At 40.8% G+C, this 16,927-nt stretch overlaps 2 protein-coding genes, 1 long non-coding RNA gene and 7 other non-coding genes across 10 annotated transcripts; 9 read left to right on the top strand and 1 right to left on the bottom strand.

Annotated features, from left to right (window-relative positions):
- Positions 1-62: 62 nt before the first annotated feature.
- On the bottom strand, positions 63-9,130 carry zwilch (zwilch kinetochore protein). Its single transcript, XM_030765313.1, has 18 exons — positions 9,081-9,130; positions 8,715-8,754; positions 8,539-8,628; positions 8,336-8,448; positions 7,820-8,007; positions 7,517-7,596; positions 7,232-7,387; positions 6,865-6,936; positions 6,490-6,583; positions 6,336-6,385; positions 6,139-6,253; positions 5,904-5,983; positions 5,266-5,422; positions 5,002-5,030; positions 4,626-4,762; positions 4,429-4,524; positions 4,094-4,209; positions 63-154 (listed from the first exon to the last, which is right to left on the bottom strand). The coding sequence occupies exons 1-18, from the start codon at positions 9,128-9,130 to the stop codon at positions 63-65; spliced, it is 1,755 nt and encodes a 584-aa protein (XP_030621173.1).
- A 1,111-nt stretch (positions 9,131-10,241) lies between these two features.
- Positions 10,242-10,310, top strand: LOC115806226 (small nucleolar RNA SNORD18). Its single transcript, XR_004025129.1, has one exon. It is a non-coding gene; the product is annotated as a small nucleolar RNA SNORD18 (small nucleolar RNA).
- A 115-nt stretch (positions 10,311-10,425) lies between these two features.
- Positions 10,426-11,226, top strand: LOC115806127 (uncharacterized). The gene is made up of 3 exons (XR_004025112.1): positions 10,426-10,623; positions 10,855-10,961; positions 11,129-11,226. It is a non-coding gene; the product is annotated as an uncharacterized LOC115806127 (long non-coding RNA).
- Positions 10,696-10,764, top strand: LOC115806229 (small nucleolar RNA SNORD18). The gene has a single exon (XR_004025132.1). It is a non-coding gene; the product is annotated as a small nucleolar RNA SNORD18 (small nucleolar RNA).
- A 1,529-nt stretch (positions 11,227-12,755) lies between the features above and the next one.
- On the top strand, positions 12,756-16,572 carry rpl4 (ribosomal protein L4). Its single transcript, XM_030794425.1, has 10 exons — positions 12,756-12,831; positions 13,472-13,643; positions 13,841-13,947; positions 14,243-14,381; positions 14,808-14,932; positions 15,112-15,241; positions 15,457-15,613; positions 15,838-15,921; positions 16,176-16,296; positions 16,413-16,572. Exons 1-10 carry the CDS (start codon positions 12,829-12,831, stop codon positions 16,503-16,505), a joined length of 1,131 nt encoding a protein of 376 aa, XP_030650285.1. The 5' UTR covers positions 12,756-12,828; the 3' UTR covers positions 16,506-16,572.
- LOC115806231 (small nucleolar RNA SNORD16) lies at positions 13,300-13,397 on the top strand. The gene has a single exon (XR_004025134.1). It is a non-coding gene; the product is annotated as a small nucleolar RNA SNORD16 (small nucleolar RNA).
- Positions 14,065-14,162, top strand: LOC115806233 (small nucleolar RNA SNORD16). Its single transcript, XR_004025135.1, has one exon. It is a non-coding gene; the product is annotated as a small nucleolar RNA SNORD16 (small nucleolar RNA).
- LOC115806245 (small nucleolar RNA SNORA35) lies at positions 14,580-14,710 on the top strand. The gene has a single exon (XR_004025147.1). It is a non-coding gene; the product is annotated as a small nucleolar RNA SNORA35 (small nucleolar RNA).
- Positions 15,284-15,355, top strand: LOC115806230 (small nucleolar RNA SNORD18). The gene has a single exon (XR_004025133.1). It is a non-coding gene; the product is annotated as a small nucleolar RNA SNORD18 (small nucleolar RNA).
- LOC115806227 (small nucleolar RNA SNORD18) lies at positions 15,978-16,046 on the top strand. Its single transcript, XR_004025130.1, has one exon. It is a non-coding gene; the product is annotated as a small nucleolar RNA SNORD18 (small nucleolar RNA).
- Positions 16,573-16,927: the final 355 nt, after the last annotated feature.

Below are 16,927 nucleotides of genomic sequence, written 5' to 3'. Positions count from 1 at the left end.
AAAGGAGAGCTCGGGGTAATGGCGTGATCTCTGCAGTGACAAACACACTAACCTGCTGGAGTTTAAGTGAAGTTCACCAGACTGCAGCAAACCAGCGTTCTGTAGTACGAGGTCTCCTCACTCTCTCCATTCACAGTCGTCTCTAATGGCACATCTACAGGACAGACAAGCCACTGTCAACAAACCTTGTCTATTTTTGGAGTGAAATTCTCGTTACTGAACAGTTTAAGAAGGACAAATGTTCAGTGTCTTGCACAGACATATATTAAGACAGGTTTTGAACAAAATGGTGCATCGGAGTGCCATTAAAAGAGAACACTATAGGTTGTGAGGAGTTGGAGCCTTTTGCCTCTTTCAGATGAACAATATCACAAACAAGGATGAATAAAAAAATGCCTTTGACCATTCACTGTCTCTGTTATTGGATAGACTGAAATGCCTGTCTGTGCTAAGGGCCAAGCATTTGCAGGCATTTACTCAAACCAAGAACTTCATCACCTGATTCCACTCTTAAGCTTATCTCCAGACAGGGTATCTGTAGGTATCAGCAAATTCAATGTAATGCTTTTTAAGCCCATTTTACCACCAGTTTGACTCACTGGTTGCACCATCTGGGCTACAGAAAAACTAACTTTACTAATCAGACAGTCTTGATGGGTGAGAGCTCCACTGCTTCAGTGTTTAAGGATGGGCAGGCGAGGGAATGCAAAAGAATTAAACACGGCGGAGTGGGAACAAAGCACTAGAATTAAATGACGGACAAGATATGTTCATTTGCATGATTGAGAAAGCCTAGTGGAATAGCAGAATGAGAAATTCCTGTAGGAGACCTGAAATGAAGGGCTCTGCATAACTTAATGGAAGAACAGAGTGTTTACGAATGTATGCGGCGTTAATTTTATCTAGCCCCTATTAAGACTTGCATTTGAAGTCTTCTACCGAATTCTCACCTCCAAATATACAAACAACAGAAGATAGCCTATACTGACATAGAGAGGCCTTCACAAACGATGAGCATGTAAGCCAAGTCATCGTCGTTCTGATTCAACTCACGTTACAATAAATTGATGTTTCGATGCTCATCTCACTGTTGAGAGTTCAGCTCAACATCTGTCTGTATTGCGCTGGTCATGTCTCTGAGCTCCAGAGCTCCAAAGCAGCCGTTGCATTCATTTTTGTTCTGGTCAAAAACAACTGGTCAGAATGATGAGATTTTAATAAGGGGTTTAATTAAGACATCTGAGAATCATATTTCAGAGCTTTTAATGCAATTTCAGGCCTCAATTTTCACTAAATTGATTTAATGCTTTTTCATACTTTTTAATGACCTGCCCATACCCTGAAACAGAGATTTTCTCAAACACCAGTAACCAATCTGATTCCATTTAGAACCGTCAAGACACTGTATTCCATCAGGAGAACTCTGTCATTCAGTGTTACGATGGCATAATTACACAAGAACATAAAAGAACTGGCATTTAACACAAACTCCAGTTGTGCTTATTTGGTGAAAAAACAACACAAGAGACAGTTGACGAGATGATGCATTGCTGCTGTTTCACATCAAGGATTGAGGATGACCAGTCTAAGAATCACAATGTGCAGAAGGAAAGGAAAAATAGAAAGACGGCAATGTGTGAGGAGAGGAGAAGACAGAAAAGAAGTGCCAAGAGAGCTGGGAGAGAGGAAAAAGCAGAGAGTATGGAGAAGATGGAAAATTTGGAGGAGAAAGTGATAGTGGAGGAGGAGAATGTTGTAGAAGAGCAGAAGGCAGAGACTGTGGAGGAAGGGAAAGTTCTGGAACTGGTGTTTCAGGTGAAATTTCATTGTAATAAATAAGATTGTATTGATGCTTCTCTGAAAACAGTTATTGAGAAAAAAAAAAAACGTTTAAAAAGGCAGCAAAATGATTTGTTGTAACTAGATATAACATATCTACTACATAAAGGAAAAAACTTAATTCATTATAAACCTTATTTTTAAAACAGGAATCAATTTAAAGAAAATTTGAGATTCACATTAGCGTGACACTAGAAAGAAATGTCACATTCACATTGAGCTCAGACAGAAATTTCTCATCCTAAATAAGGTTGATCCCAAATTGTGAGAAAAATTGGTGCATCTTACATAAAAGTGAATTTGAAATCAGGTCTTATTTATTGTATACTGTTATCATCACTCAAGGAACTGGTTGAAAAAGAAGAGCATATACTGGCTGATAAAACGGTAGAGAAAGTGGATGACGGCATTTTAAAAGAAAGAGCGAAACAGGTAGTGGAAAAAAAGTGATGAAGGGGCAAGCAAGGTGATGGAGCAGTTAAATGAAGTCGAGGAAGAATGTGATGAAAAACTGATGGAGGACGAGAACAAAGACGTAAAAGTGACTGTTGAAGAGGGGAACATTCTAAAATTAGTGCTGCAGGTAAGATTACATAATCACATCAGCAATACAGTCACATTATAATTATATGTTCCCACTTATTATCATTAACTGACCATTTGGAGGAAAAAAAATAATGAATTGTAATCAAAAATGTTTTATGAGAAAAGGAGGTTGAGATCAGTCCTTGCATTAAACTATTTTATCATTTAAGGACATGAAAGAAGAGGAGACTGTTGAAGACAAAAAGATGGAGGTGGTGGATGAGTGGACACTGGAGCAGAGAGCCAAAGAGGTGGTAGAGATGGTGAAGATGGAGGCAAGGACTTTAGTGGAGCTACAGAAGGAGGTGAAAGTAAAGTTGGAGGAAAAACTGATGGAACACAAGACGAAAGAAGAATAAAAGACATGGGAGGGGAGGGAGGCGATGGAGCAGGAGAGCTATGATGATGTGGAAATTGTCATGGTGAATGAGGAGAAAGAAGAGAAAGAAAAGAAGGAGCTGAAGCAGGAGAAAAGTTTAAGAAAGACAGAAAGTGAGCAGGGGGTGATGGAGGAGGAAGAGGGCCTGAAGATGGAGGCAGAACAAGAGAAGAAGAGAGAGGTGGATGTGGAGGGAACGGATGTAACGATTATGAGGCTAGTCCAGAACATGGTGGATGAGGTGATTAGGATGGTGGAGATGCTGGAGGGTGTGGTGGGAGAGAAGGAACTGAGAATGACAGAGGGAGAGAAAGAAAACGAGGAGAAAATAAAGGATGAGAGGACTGTGATGAAGGCAAAGACAGGAGAGGACAGGGAACTGCAGGGGAAGGCAAATGAAATTGTCCAAAAAGTGATAGAAGAGGCAAAGAAGGTGGTGCAGTTGATGGAGGTGGTGAAAGAGGACCTGTTCATGGATGAAAAGAAAGTGGAGTCTGATTCAGTGGAGGTACAGACTGTCATGTTGAATGTGGAACTGGAGCAGAGAGTAGAGCAGGAGAAGGTGGAGAAGGAGGGAGTGATTGGGGCAGCAGAGCTAAAGAAGGATGAAGAACTGTTGGTCGAGAAAATTGTGGAAGTAAGGGAGCAGAGAGAAGATGAGTGGCACACTGAAGTGGCACAGAAAGCAGACAAGATGGAGAAGAAAGTTGAGGCGGGAACAGAGATGGAGGAACAGGAAATGAAGGACAAAGATGTAAAGGAGGAGGAAATGGAGCAAGTGATGATCAAGAAAGGTCAGACTGAGGAGGACGAGGAGAAGAGCGAAACCGTGCAGCAGGAGAAAATGGAAAAGTGCAAAAGTTGGGAGAAAGATGTGTCAGAGGAACAAACAGATTGAAATGATGAAGGAGAAAGACAAAATTAAGGAAAAGGAGAGGATGGAGACAGCACAGCAGGAGGAACTGGACGGTGGAGACGGGTGGGAGCTAATGCTGGTGGAGGAGGAGAGAAAGGAAATAGCACACCAAGAGGAGCTGGATGAGAGAGATGACTGAGAGTTAATGCTGGTGGAGGAGGAGAGAAAGGAAATAGCACACCAACAGGAGCTGGATGAGGGAGATGAGTGGGAGCTGATGCTGCTGGAGGAGGAAAGGATGAAAATATGAGAGATAAGTGCAGGGTGAGACAGGAGAGAGTGGATGAGGTGCGTTACACCCACAACTTAGACTTAAAGCTGAAATCTACAGAGGAGTCAAATCTGAACCCTAAGACAGAGGAAAAATGTCCTACCTGAGTCAAAGGTCACATGATCCACCAGGGGCTTGTCACTAAGGTGCCATGAAGTCCTGACCTCCCGCAGACCCTGTCCACTGGACACCTCCACCCCCCATGACAATGGCTGCTCCCTGACAGAGTCATCAAATCTTCCTTAAAACTCTACACTCCTGATCACTGAATAACATACACATGACAACGCATTCTATCTGCACTGGTATGATGTTCATTATGAATTAAACTGCTTTCAAATTATATATGCGTGACATTCATTTTTATGGTGCTGTAGGTTATAGGAGAGAACATCACTAGACTTAACATGACAGGTCTCTGGGTTTGTGTTCACTCACTTCTGGTAGAAGTAGCTGATTAAAGCAGGTTTGATCTCCACTTTGAACTCATGGGTCTCGTCATAAGGGGAATCTTTATAGTACTGCAAACATGACCTGGCACAGGAGCGAGCAAGTCAGTCATACAAATGAATAAGAAGGTGCAAGTGGTGGATCGTGTGAAGAATGCTGTTGCTCAGAGTGAGAGAAAAACTCACTGTGTGAAGAGGAACAAGCGCTCGTAGGGCAGGCTGAGAAAAGTGCTGCAGATACCCAAGATCTCCAGTAGGTGGTGCAGTTTTCTCACTCTCATCACTTGTTCTTGCAAGTCTACCTCAGTGTTAAGATAGTAACTCTGGAAAAATTGCAAAGGGTTTATACAAATAAACAAAAATAGCAAAAAGTGTCTTTAAAAAATATATGAACCCTCACAGTTTTACCGATTCAATAATTCAATTGCAAAAGTCACGTTGTAAAAATCACTGTCTCTGAGGTTTGTGGTTGTTCTATTCTCTGAGATTAGACATGGGGTCAAAGTGTCTCTGGATACATCAGTTAGACACAGCCATAACACAATCAGTAAAAGACTCTCACCAAGTTGTTTAGAGTTGTCAATTCCTTTCCTAAAGTGAAAGTAAAAAAAAAAACAAAGCAAGCAAAAAAAACCTTAGTGCAGTTCATTTAGCAATGAGTCACTTGTTTTCACCAGCTGTCACCTTATAGTTCTCTCTCTGAAGAAAACATACAGACTCACACGGTGTGAGTCCTGAAAATCCAGCTCATGTCTCTACTAACAGTAATCTTGCTAACTAAGAGATGTCATGTCGTCAAACCCATTCCTTGCCTGAAGCAGCTTACCGACGAGATAGTTGATGTAGTCCTTCCTCATTTTATCCAGACCCATCTCCAGCAGCATGTGCACAGGTGTGAGTCCAGTCAGGGGCACGGGCTCCATCTGCTGCTGGTAGGACTGCAGGATGAGCTTACTGAGAGAACTGCTACTGTCTCTGTGGATCTGAGCCACACACATACACACACACACACACACACACACACACATTATACAAAAGACTCTTGACGCAGTGTTTATATCTTAGCGTGCAGAGCTAGTTAATCACATTCAGTGAGAAAGAAGAATGAAAACACATTTCACTCTAGTAATTATATGCATAATTTATGCCTGAACATTTCTGAGCTGTGTAAAATATTCACAGCAAATGCTATGGTTATGTATGAGTGTGATTTCTGTGGTTCACTTAGCACTGCTAACACATTTAAGGTGTGTTTAATGTACGGGCTTATGAAAATGCTCAGTTTCGATGTTTTTACACAGAAAAACACATGCTCTAGCTTTTAGGCAAGCCAATAAGTGACACCCAATGGGAAAAGCAAGGAACCTCCATGAGGACAGTGAATACTGATTATAGATTCATGAGGCTTCACTCTGAATTACTTCTAACAGGAGTGTAAAAATCATATCCATGAAAAACTCATACCCATGGTTTGATTTGGCCATATTTCACCGCTTTAATGACCATTTTTAGGCAGTCTCTGATATCCTGATATGAGGTCACGCCTACCAGAAGAAAAAAAAAATGAATCAACATAAAATATGTTAAATATGAATAAATGTTCATATTAGAAAAAAATGCCTGTATTACTGCACAAAGTCACCTAGACCTTTAAACAATTAAAAAAAAACCAAAAAAGCCTGCAATAAGAGAAACTTACTTCTCCGCATTTTCACCCACAGTTGCTCAGTGAAGTCCAGGTCTCCTCTCTCCACCAGCAGTGAGTTAAATACAGGAGTGTCTGAGGTGGAAGACTCAGTCCTAACTTTATTTGTCTGTTATGAGATACGACAACCAGTCAACAAAAACAGGCTACATCCAAAACAGCTCAAACAATGTTAGCATACCTAGCATTACCTCAGAGCCTTTAGTAGTTTGAGGTACTGCACTGGCAATGTTCTCCAGCTCTAGAGCAGAACAGGACAGGATAGGACAAAAAACTTAATCAAAATGAAAACCATGCACACCCAACCATGAATGTTTCCTTCCAATGGCTACAAGAGCAGCTTACCTTCTATAAGAGTTCTGGTCAGGTCTACAGCGGACTGAGTCTCCAGAGGTTCTAACCATTCTGTCTCTCCTGTCTTCAGACCGTCTGCCAGAATCTGTGTGGATCACGTGTGGGTTAAATGTACTGTACTAAAATCCGATACGCTGCTGGTCAAAGGTAAAACATCTAAAATCCGTCATACTCTAAAAAAGATATTTTTGGTACACTGTGCTGGACTGATGTATTATTCTTCAACAGAACAGAGAACCTGGTTTAACTATCACATGTTTTAATATCAACCACTTATGTGAGCTCAAATTCCAAACCACTTCACATGAAAATGAACACCATATATTACTCTATAAAATAAACCCTTGAGACATTAGTATCACTTACCTGAAGGAACTCCAGTTCCTTGTATGTCTGAAACATTGGGCTCCTCATATCTCCTACTGCCACTCTGATATTCTGTAGGTAACACAGAGCAGAACTGGTAAGACCTTAGAGCATTATTCTAATTAGATTGAACAAGCTGTGTAAGTTTTAATTTCTGTAACAAATTAATCTAACAATATGGCATAACGCTAAAAGCGCTTAGTCACTTAGAATTAAATCAAGTGAAAAAAGCGTAAGACTTGGAAAAGTAATGAGAAGAAACAGAAAACGTTTTGCATACCGTTATCAATGCTTCCCGATTGTGGAAAATGTATACAGTGGTAAACCATTAGGGGAAAAAAAAAGCAGAGAAGTGGGTGGCACTCACCAGAGTGGCCAGGGAGGACAGTGGAGGGGTCTCCAAGATTTTTTCCACGTTGTTCCATGTGAAGCTGACGGTTATGCTACTCTGAGACTCAATAATGGTGTTCTCCACTGTTGTGGAACCAAAGAGATTGTACTGTGCCCAACCTCTGGTCACCATCTGAGATAAGACCATACAAGATCATATACCACAAAAAAACAAAACAAACAAACAAAAAAACCCCCAAACGCATGTAAAGTCATCTGGAAATATCCCACCCCCCGAAGAAAAAAGGATGCTGTGTCTTACGGCAGAAGGATGGTGCCTCTTCTGATGCTCCTGTTTAAGCTCATCCAAAGTGATGAATGAAGCTTTATCTGCAGTTGCACCTAGAGAAAATGAGTTGACAAGTCAATCCACAGAGTGGTTCAGTACAAGGGCCTGAGGAGAGACTAACAGTTAGTAATCATTAGTCTCTGGACAAATAATCATCTCTGCATTTTGTGTTTAGTCTCTGCTAACAAATATTTTCCCCCAAACATGATGTAATCATCATTCTCCAACAGAAACACATCAAACAAGCTCTCAGACCAGGTTATACTGGGTGTGTACCTTTGCTGCAGACAGAGTATAGCTTGACTGCTGCAACCTTGGAGCCAGAGTGGACAGTCTCTGCCCCCATCCAGGTAGTGCCTGCAGGATCGTTCATGTCACAGCGGATCCAGATGGGGTGGAAAGCAGAGTCATCCACCTGAGGCATGTTGGGGTTCTGAGACATTGTGTACCAAGAGAGCAGCTGCCTAAAGAACAAAAGTGCAGATTAACCCCAATTCTTAATTCAAAACCATCTTATAGCAAATATTTAACAATGAGATTGTAATTGGATGATTGTACTTACACATGAAGAATACACAAGTATTAAACAGTAAAGTACATTTTTACTTTTCAGTTGTAGTGTATCCATGATTTTACTACAAAGGCTGCTCAAACACTGATTATTCTGTTAAACAGATGGGCTTCTGAATAGTACTGTGAGATGTGGTGGATCAGTCGGAACAAATCTATGGGGACTAAAACTGTCAAACGTCACCCTTCACGAAGTGGAAAAGTACTCAAACAGAGACTTACCTTGCTCTCATTATAGTCAGAGGCTGAGGCCCCAAATCATCCTGCAGCTCAGCAGAAATACCTTCGTCAAGGGGAGTATCTTCAGTACTGTCATCTGGTGTAACTTGCTGACACTGCTGTAGCTTGTAGAAACGAAAATTCAGTTAAGCACACACAAATAATCCAGACAATGGAGTGTAGCCAGACCAACTCTGTTAACTTACTGTTCTCTGACAAACGAAGACAGGTCGGTTTCCGTCGTAGATTTTGTCTAAGGGTACCTTATCATCTTGAACAAGCAGTATTTGCATGTCCTGAAAATAATGAGTCATAATTCTATAACAAGGTTACATTACCACATACAACCTACAAATCTACAAAAGGGATCCAGAGATTTTACCTCATAGGTCGTAGAACATTTGTCTTCATTTTGACATAACCTTGCAAAGAAAAGAAAATAGCTCAAATAATAGTATCTGTTCGTGCAACTAAGTTCAGTCAACTACTGTACGATAACATCATGTAATTCAAGAGATATGATCAATTGTCGATGTCTAATTGCTTTCGATAATTTAAATGAACAATTTGCCAATAACAAACATCAGCAGCTAAGCAGGTATAAAACAAAATAAAATTACTTAGTTGTGGCAGCCGCTGTCACTAAACAGTTCGCAGAATCCTAAGTCATCCCAAATGGAAACTGTATTTAAAAGCAGCATGGTATTATACCGAAAGTAACCTCAAACCATAGAACTTGAAAACTTACTTGAGGAAACTTGTGAAGTTATTAGCTTCTGCGATGATCTTAGCGCCCATTATTCACAAAACTTCATAACAGCAATATTCACTACTTCGAGTAAACATTTGATTATTGCGCGCCAGATGTACGTCACCGAGGTCAAAAGTCACCCCCTAACAATAGTTTATCTGCCTATAATTTTATATTCTTCATTTTAATTTTATTCTTATTACTACATTGGTTTAAAATTATATGTTTTGTGTAAACATAGGCACGAAAAACATTATTTAAAAACAACAAATAGATGTTATGGAAAGTAGTCCGGTCAAGGCAACTTCATCATCATCCGCCAGGCTTATGTGAAACGAACAAAAATAGTTCTTAAGCGATGGCTTGCAAGTCGTCATGTGTTCTCTCTCTGAATTGCCAGGTAGTGTATTCTGACTTAGACCTAGAACAATTTAGCTCAATTTAGAGGGCCATAATTTTATAATTAATGCCCTCTAAAACAGAAAGGTATACCACCTGTCGGATGTATACAGTCTTCAAACTAGACAGCTACTTCCTCTGTCGACTTAAATTGCACGTGCTTGAGGAGAGGGTCTGTTGGGATGCAGAGAAACGTTCGAGATGGTATACATTTCTAGTATTTGGTAACACTAACAAGTAGAATCTAATCATTTATTTTCCTGGTGGTATTTTGCACCACGGTTATTACTAACTGTGGAACCTGACGCTAGAGCTGTGTTACATGGAGAGTCTTTTGAGGTTTGATTACTACACGTGCGCAACAAAAGCACATTAAGGTAGCGGGAATAAATTGATTTTAAGCCAGAGTTCATTTCTTTCATTGACAGCAAAAGAATGCATGCCTGTTTTACGTTGTAAACGACTGATTCTTTTGTTTTTCTTCTTTCTAGTAGACTGTTGTGTGTTCGCTACAGTGCGTCGCGCGGACTTTTGTACTGACTGTGGCCGATATGCCTCGTGTTCACGGTGATGGGACGATGATGCCAATTACTCATGCGTTTGAACGTGTGGAGGCATTTCCCAGGTCTGCAGTAAGTATCATTTATTGAAAGTCATTAACGGTGCAAATAAAAGTGTCGATTAACACCTCTCTTTCTCCCTCTCTCCCCGAATTTTATTTGTTAAGCTTATTTTGAGAAATAAATGCATAAATTATAGTTGCCATGATGAGATTCCAACTTCTGGTCCGTGTTTCTGACCAATGATTATATTGGAAGTCCTGAGCAGTTTAATACTTCTTTATAAAATGGTAGTAACAGTAGTACACTGACCCCCCCCCCCCCCCCCCCCCAAACAAACTTCAAGGTGACTAGTACCTCTTTTCTTTACATTATAGCAAAATGATTCACCAGAACGTTCTGAGGAAGACCTTGCTCAAGAACAAACACAAGGATGAAGCTAAACCCATGTGCCAAGACAACCAATCTTTGTATCATTCTTGCACGTGACCTTAATGTGAATGTAAAATGTACAAGAGGACCAACATGGTGTTGAGTGTGATTCTGAAAAGGAAAGAGGTTCAGAAAACACTTCTGCTCAAGTAAGTTTGATTTTTTTTTTCCTGGTAGCTGCAACTTTCAAAATTAAAAAATGAAAAAAACAATAGTAGTAGCACTCATGATGAGATTCCAACTTCTGGTCCGTGTTTCTGATCAGTGATTAAATTGGAAGTCCTGAGCAAACAAATGTATATGATTTTTTTTGGGCTTATGTTGTGCTTTCCAGCAAATTTCAAGCACAGTGTAATAAGCGTCTTTGATCTTCTTTGTAGAAAAAAAAGATTCAGTGAGGCATTCTGAACGACCGGTTCGAGAACATGAATCATGATGAGGTGGAACCCCTATGCCAAGACTTGCCATCCTCACATACAGTTTTGCTGTAAGGTCATCAGAGTGTAATCATAGAATGCTCACCTCATATTGTGTAACATTCATTCACTTCATTGCTATTTCATCCTTATATCTTAACCGTTACTTGAGATTGCACAGTGTATTGTGATCCATACTTAAAAGTCAGACTAAAATCTTTGGTACTTTTTTTTTCAGGTCAAAGGAGCAGATTGTGAAGCCAATATGTGAAGGCAGAAAGACTAGCAAGACCAAGGTGCCTACAGCAGAATGAGTCACTGCCCCAGTAGAGCATGCCCTTATACACAGACATGCTGTTGAAATCAGTGATTTCGAATATGTTTTTAAAAATTGTTTTATTGAATACAATTCACTGCAACTTGAATTAATGACATGTTGCAATTACACTGAATATAGCATATTGAAATGTGATATGTTCTACTGGAGTTTCAGTCATTTAAAATCTGTAAGATCTTGTGAAACTGATGTTGATATCTGCATTACTCTGCAACAGAACTCCTGTTATATCTAAGTGTGCTTGTTTAATACAGATTTGTGTAAATGTGAAATTTCTTTACAGAAACCGTGAATAAAGAGAGATTTAAAAAACAGTACATTTGTGTAAATTGTGTTCAGATTGTCCTGTGTGGCCCTATGTAATGTCCCTGTAAAATGGTAACATCCATTTAATGTTGTGCCAAATGATGTCAAAGATGTCACTCTCCATCTTCAGTCTTAGTTTTAGAAATGTATGGAGGTGTGTAATCATTAACAGTGTTGAACTACACCTTTGCCTTTGAAGAAAAAAAAGCAATTGAGTCCAACTTACTATGATCAATTTAAGTTCATTGTGGCAATAACCACAATGGAGAATATGTTCCTGAAATAATGTGTCTTGTGTATACCTTTGTGTTTAAAATACTCAAATGAATACAGAAGACAGACTGGAACTTGGATCAAAATACAGCAAGGTTCCTTTCACCATTGGTATGACGCCATATTGTACAGTATGAAGAAATAATTTTGGTTTGGCAGGCAAGGAAAACTGAATTCCGTTGTGAAAACAATACAAATGAGTGTGTTTGTCTACGAGAAGTAAATTATACTTCATGCCTTTGTCAAACCACTTAAGGAAATTAATTTTGTGCCACAGTGTGAATTATGTCTGTCATTCCCTATTTATATATTTGTGGAATGGAAATGCCTAGTTCCAGCACAGCAAACCTTGATGAGTAGGTCTTCATAATCATGTCTCAGACCCCACAGTTTTGAATGAATGTGGTTGGAACATTACTCTATAGCTACTATGATGGATAATTATAACAATTTCATTTCCAGAATGTCACAGTCACATCTATAATATTCTTTTCAGAACATCCTAACATTTGAGTACCGCGCCAACTTTACGTCACTCAAGTCAAAGTCCGACCCCAACAGTTAATGATAAATCATTTACTTGTTGAGATTTTTTACTTCTTAGTAAAATTTACATTTGTTGAAATAAATTAGGTTCGAAGTCCTGTGAAGGCATATTCACAAAAAACGGCATTTTAAAAGAGACAAAAAAGTAGTCCGGTCAACACGTCTTCATCTTCATCCGCAAGTTCCGTGTGAAGTGGACAGAACTAGTTCTGGAGATAAACATAGTTTTTTCCATCAGTATGGACCTGTAGTAGGGAATCTCACACCATAGAAAAACATGTATTGTTTTTATAATTTGTAAAATCGTTATTATAATATACTTCATCAAAACAGGAAGTAATAACACTTTCGGAAGTGGTCCGCTATCGGATGTACCTATATCCTTTTCAAGGGGTAACACGTTCTTCCTTTTCTTCCGTGGCCGCCATTGCATGAGGAGCGTGGTTCCCGGCGTGCCGTGAAAATATACTTATAAAATGGTAAGAACTGCCGTGATTTTCCTTGTTTAACACACTCATATAGAGGGTTTTGTAATATTCTTTTGAGGGGTACCAGGCGTAATTTTTCAGCCATCGCGGAGAACACTGATTTAACAGAAATTTTTTAGCGCTGGCGTTAGAGTCACAGAAGGAGCCATTTTGAGGAGTAGCGGAGTGTTGCTTACACGTGTGGTCAGTAGCTTTGCGGCCAGTCTATGTTTCATTGGAATAATGGTCTGACTTTAAGCATACCTTTATGTTTGTTTGTTTCTGTGACTGAACTTGCTTTTGTGTCAAGTTTTATCCGATACGTAGCTAACCTACCGACGTTTCAATGACTTGGGCCTAACACAGCAAGTAAGCGCTGAGAGTAACACTGATGCTAATATAGTAGTTAGCTTGCAGATTAGTCTAGATCATTTGGCAGTGAGCATAGATTAAGTTATGAACGTTGGGTTAACACGTCCTTGCTGTGATGGTGTAATTTGCGTCTTACTCTGGGTTTAGCGACAGTTGCCTGCTGTCACATGCTGACCCAGACGGTTGACGAAAACTTAATCTGAGCAAGATTTAGTTGAACGATGCAACGGAATACCACGAACCTCAGACACGTGCTTTATGTTTTTCTTTTGCTTCCCAGGCTTGTGCCCGACCGTTAATCTCGGTCTACTCCGAAAAAGGAGAGACTTCAGGCAAAAATGTGGTTTTGCCCGCCGTGTTCAGGGCTCCTATCCGCCCTGATGTGGTGAACTTCGTGCATACCAACATGCGCAAGAACAGCCGTCAGCCCTACTGTGTCAGTGAACTGGCTGGTAAGTGTGCCACAGATGAAAATTTAAGTGACCTCAGTATCTAGCACTGTTGATGTTAATATCAGTGTTTGTATTTCTGAACCCTGTGGTAAGGTTGAAAGCTCTGATTGACCTTTCAGTCAGACAACTGTTTACCTCCATTTGTATGTGGAACCTATGATATGTTTCCATCAGATGTTGATATGTGTGTGTCCCAGGTCACCAGACCAGTGCTGAATCCTGGGGTACTGGCAGAGCTGTAGCCCGTATTCCCCGTGTGCGTGGTGGTGGTACTCACCGTTCCGGCCAGGGTGCTTTTGGAAACGTATCCTTTTTACTGCTGCGGAAGTTACTAATGTAGTTACCTGAAAGCAAGCATAGTAGAGCTGTAAGTATAGTTTTGTACTATTAAAGTGCTTCAGCTCATCCATAAAAAGCCACTTGCTGTGATGGTGTAATTTGCGTCTTACTCTGTGATCAGCGACAGTGGCCTGCTGTCACATACTGGCACAGAAGACTGACGAATACAGAGTCTGAGCAGGCCAAAGAGCCATTGATTAGAATTTGACCACTTTGTGAAGTTGTTGCAAGAGAAATTTGTCCCCTTAACCCTGGTGTAGATGTGTCGTGGAGGTCGCATGTTTGCTCCCACCAAGACCTGGCGTCGCTGGCATCGCAGGGTCAACATCACCCAGAAGCGATATGCCATCTGCTCTGCCCTGGCTGCTTCTGCCCTGCCTGCTCTGGTCATGTCCAAAGGTAAGTAAAGAGTTAAGTTCCTGGAACCTTGACTTTGATTCTTCTCCCGTGTAAATTTGCTGTGATTTTGTTTGGTCACTTTCTTTTGCTGTAATGCTCATGCTTCCATTGCCATGTTGTCATAAGCTGCTCCAGAAAGAGCAAATCAGTCCAATAATAAGGAATTGAAATCATTCATTTGTAAGAGCAGTGCAGAACCTGCACTGTCAGCTGACTGGAATGCCCTCCCCCTGGCTATCCATTCTCAGTGTCAGTGCCAGATAAACCTCAGTTAGCAGAAGGGCTGGGTCAAACCGTTGGTTCACTCCTTTCGAAGGCTGAGAACACTGTCATCTATCACAATCGCTTTAGAGTGACTGACCTCAGAGATCAAACTGTTTGTCATGTTATAAGTGTAACTTACAGCGATGAAATGTCTCACTTAAGGTCACCGCATCGAGGAGATCCCCGAGGTCCCACTGGTGGTCGACGACAAAGTTGAGGGATACAAAAAGACCAAGGAGGCAGTGCTCCTGCTGAAGAAGCTAAAGGCATGGAACGACATCAAGAAGGTGAACTGCCCCACTCAGTTCTTAAACTGAATGTGTGTTTTTAGTGAAAGATGCACTATCACTATGATTGCTGATCTGAAATAGTTGCTTTGTAACTCAGTCTCATTATAGTTTTATTGAGTGTTAAAGTTTGTAAATGTATAAACCTGTGTTTCAACCAAATGGTTTTGTGGCGGCAGGTGTATGCCTCTCAGCGCATGCGTGCCGGTAAGGGTAAAATGAGGAACCGCAGACGTATCCAGCGCAAAGGACCATGTATCATCTACAATGAGGACAACGGCGTGTCACGGGCCTTCAGGAACATCCCGGGTAGGTTTTTGGAAAAAGAAAAGGAGAGTACAGTTGGGACAACGGCGATGACGAGTTTCTACATTTTGGTCTGTGTTTATGAATCACGTGATTTCATTTAAAACGACTGAGCCACGCACCTATGCACCTGCCTTGGGATAGAAAAGCAATGTCAGTGCCTGTCAGCTGTTGAAAGGCACTAACAGTGTGTGACGCATGTTCCTCCTCCGCCACAGGCATCACACTGCAGAACGTCAACAAACTTGACCTCCTGAAACTCGCCCCTGGTGGTCACGTTGGCCGTTTCTGCATCTGGACCGAGAGCGCCTTCCGCAAACTGGATGACCTCTATGGTACCTGGCGCAAAGCTTCCACCCTGAAGGTGGACTACAAGTGAGTTTGTTTTTCCCACCCTTACTCTGGGAACGTGTTTAAAAGTGCAGACTTTCATGCTTCAGTAATAAGTTTCCACATCAAGGTCTGTGTTTCTGAAAAGAGTCATTTTAAAGTTCTCAGCGACATTAGGTTTGATTTCATGTAGCGCGTTTAATTACACAGACGTGAAACTAGACTAGGTTTCATTGGCTCACTGCTCTCTCCATCTCTTTCTGCTCTAGCCTGCCAATGCACAAGATGACCAACACAGATCTGAGCAGGATCCTGAAGAGTGAGGAGGTTCAGAAGGCACTCCGTGCCCCCAAGTAAGTTTGGGATTTCTCTTAGATCAGTTATTTCTGAATAAGTTTATATGGTGTAGTATCCATGATGAGATTCCAACTTCTGGTCCGTGTTTCTGACCAATGATTATATTGGAAGTCCTGAGCAGTCAAATATGTGCCCATGCAGTTTTTGTGATGCCAACGCATTCTGATAACACTTCCTTACCCCAAACAACCTTCTCATGTTTAATAATTGTCATGGTCTCTTTTTTTGTTTGGGTTTTTTTTAACCACAGTAAAAAGATTCAGCGCAGAGTTCTGAAGAAGAATCCACTGAAGAACTTGAGAGTGATGATGAAGCTGAACCCATACGCTAAGACAGTCCGTCGCCGTGCTATCCTCGCACACAACCCAACCGTACGTATCCGGGAACACTGCTCTAATACGCATCTGTTTTCTGAGAGCTTTTATTTTTTTTAATTGCTTTTTGAGGAATTTTCCCATCGAGTCTGAAGTTGTGACATTCTTTCCAGATCAAAGCTAAGATGCTGAAGCCCAAGACGAAACCCAAGAAGGCTGGAAAGGCTAAGAAGCCTGCAGACGCTCCCGCGCCCGCAGCCGAGTAAAGCCCTGCTCTCTCGCGCTCTGAGACTCAGCAAATGACTTCAAATAAAAAACAGTGGGGAAAAAAAAGGAATCGTGTGTCATCTGATTCTTTATACTGTACACTGCAGACATGTAAATAAATAATGTTTTGCTTTCAGAGGTTCAGTAAACCAGGTTTATTTCGACACATCTTTACAACTTGCTTGACACTGATTCCATTTCAAACGATAAGTCATGGACTGTGTATAGCACTCACCTAGCAGTCAGAACTGAAATAAGGTCTTAGGGGACTGTGTGATATACTAAGAGGAGTGACATCATCAGTTATGGCTTGCCAGTGTTCTGTGTGAACGTTAAAACTAAGCTGCACATTTATATTAAAAATACCAGCACTCAAAGTTATAATAAATACCACAATATCTGCATGCAATCAATGGCTTCT

Source organism: Chanos chanos, chromosome 2 (assembly GCF_902362185.1).
Source record: "Chanos chanos chromosome 2, fChaCha1.1, whole genome shotgun sequence".
Classification (NCBI taxonomy): domain Eukaryota; kingdom Metazoa; phylum Chordata; class Actinopteri; order Gonorynchiformes; family Chanidae; genus Chanos; species Chanos chanos.
This window is presented reverse-complemented; position numbering and strand designations above follow the sequence as displayed.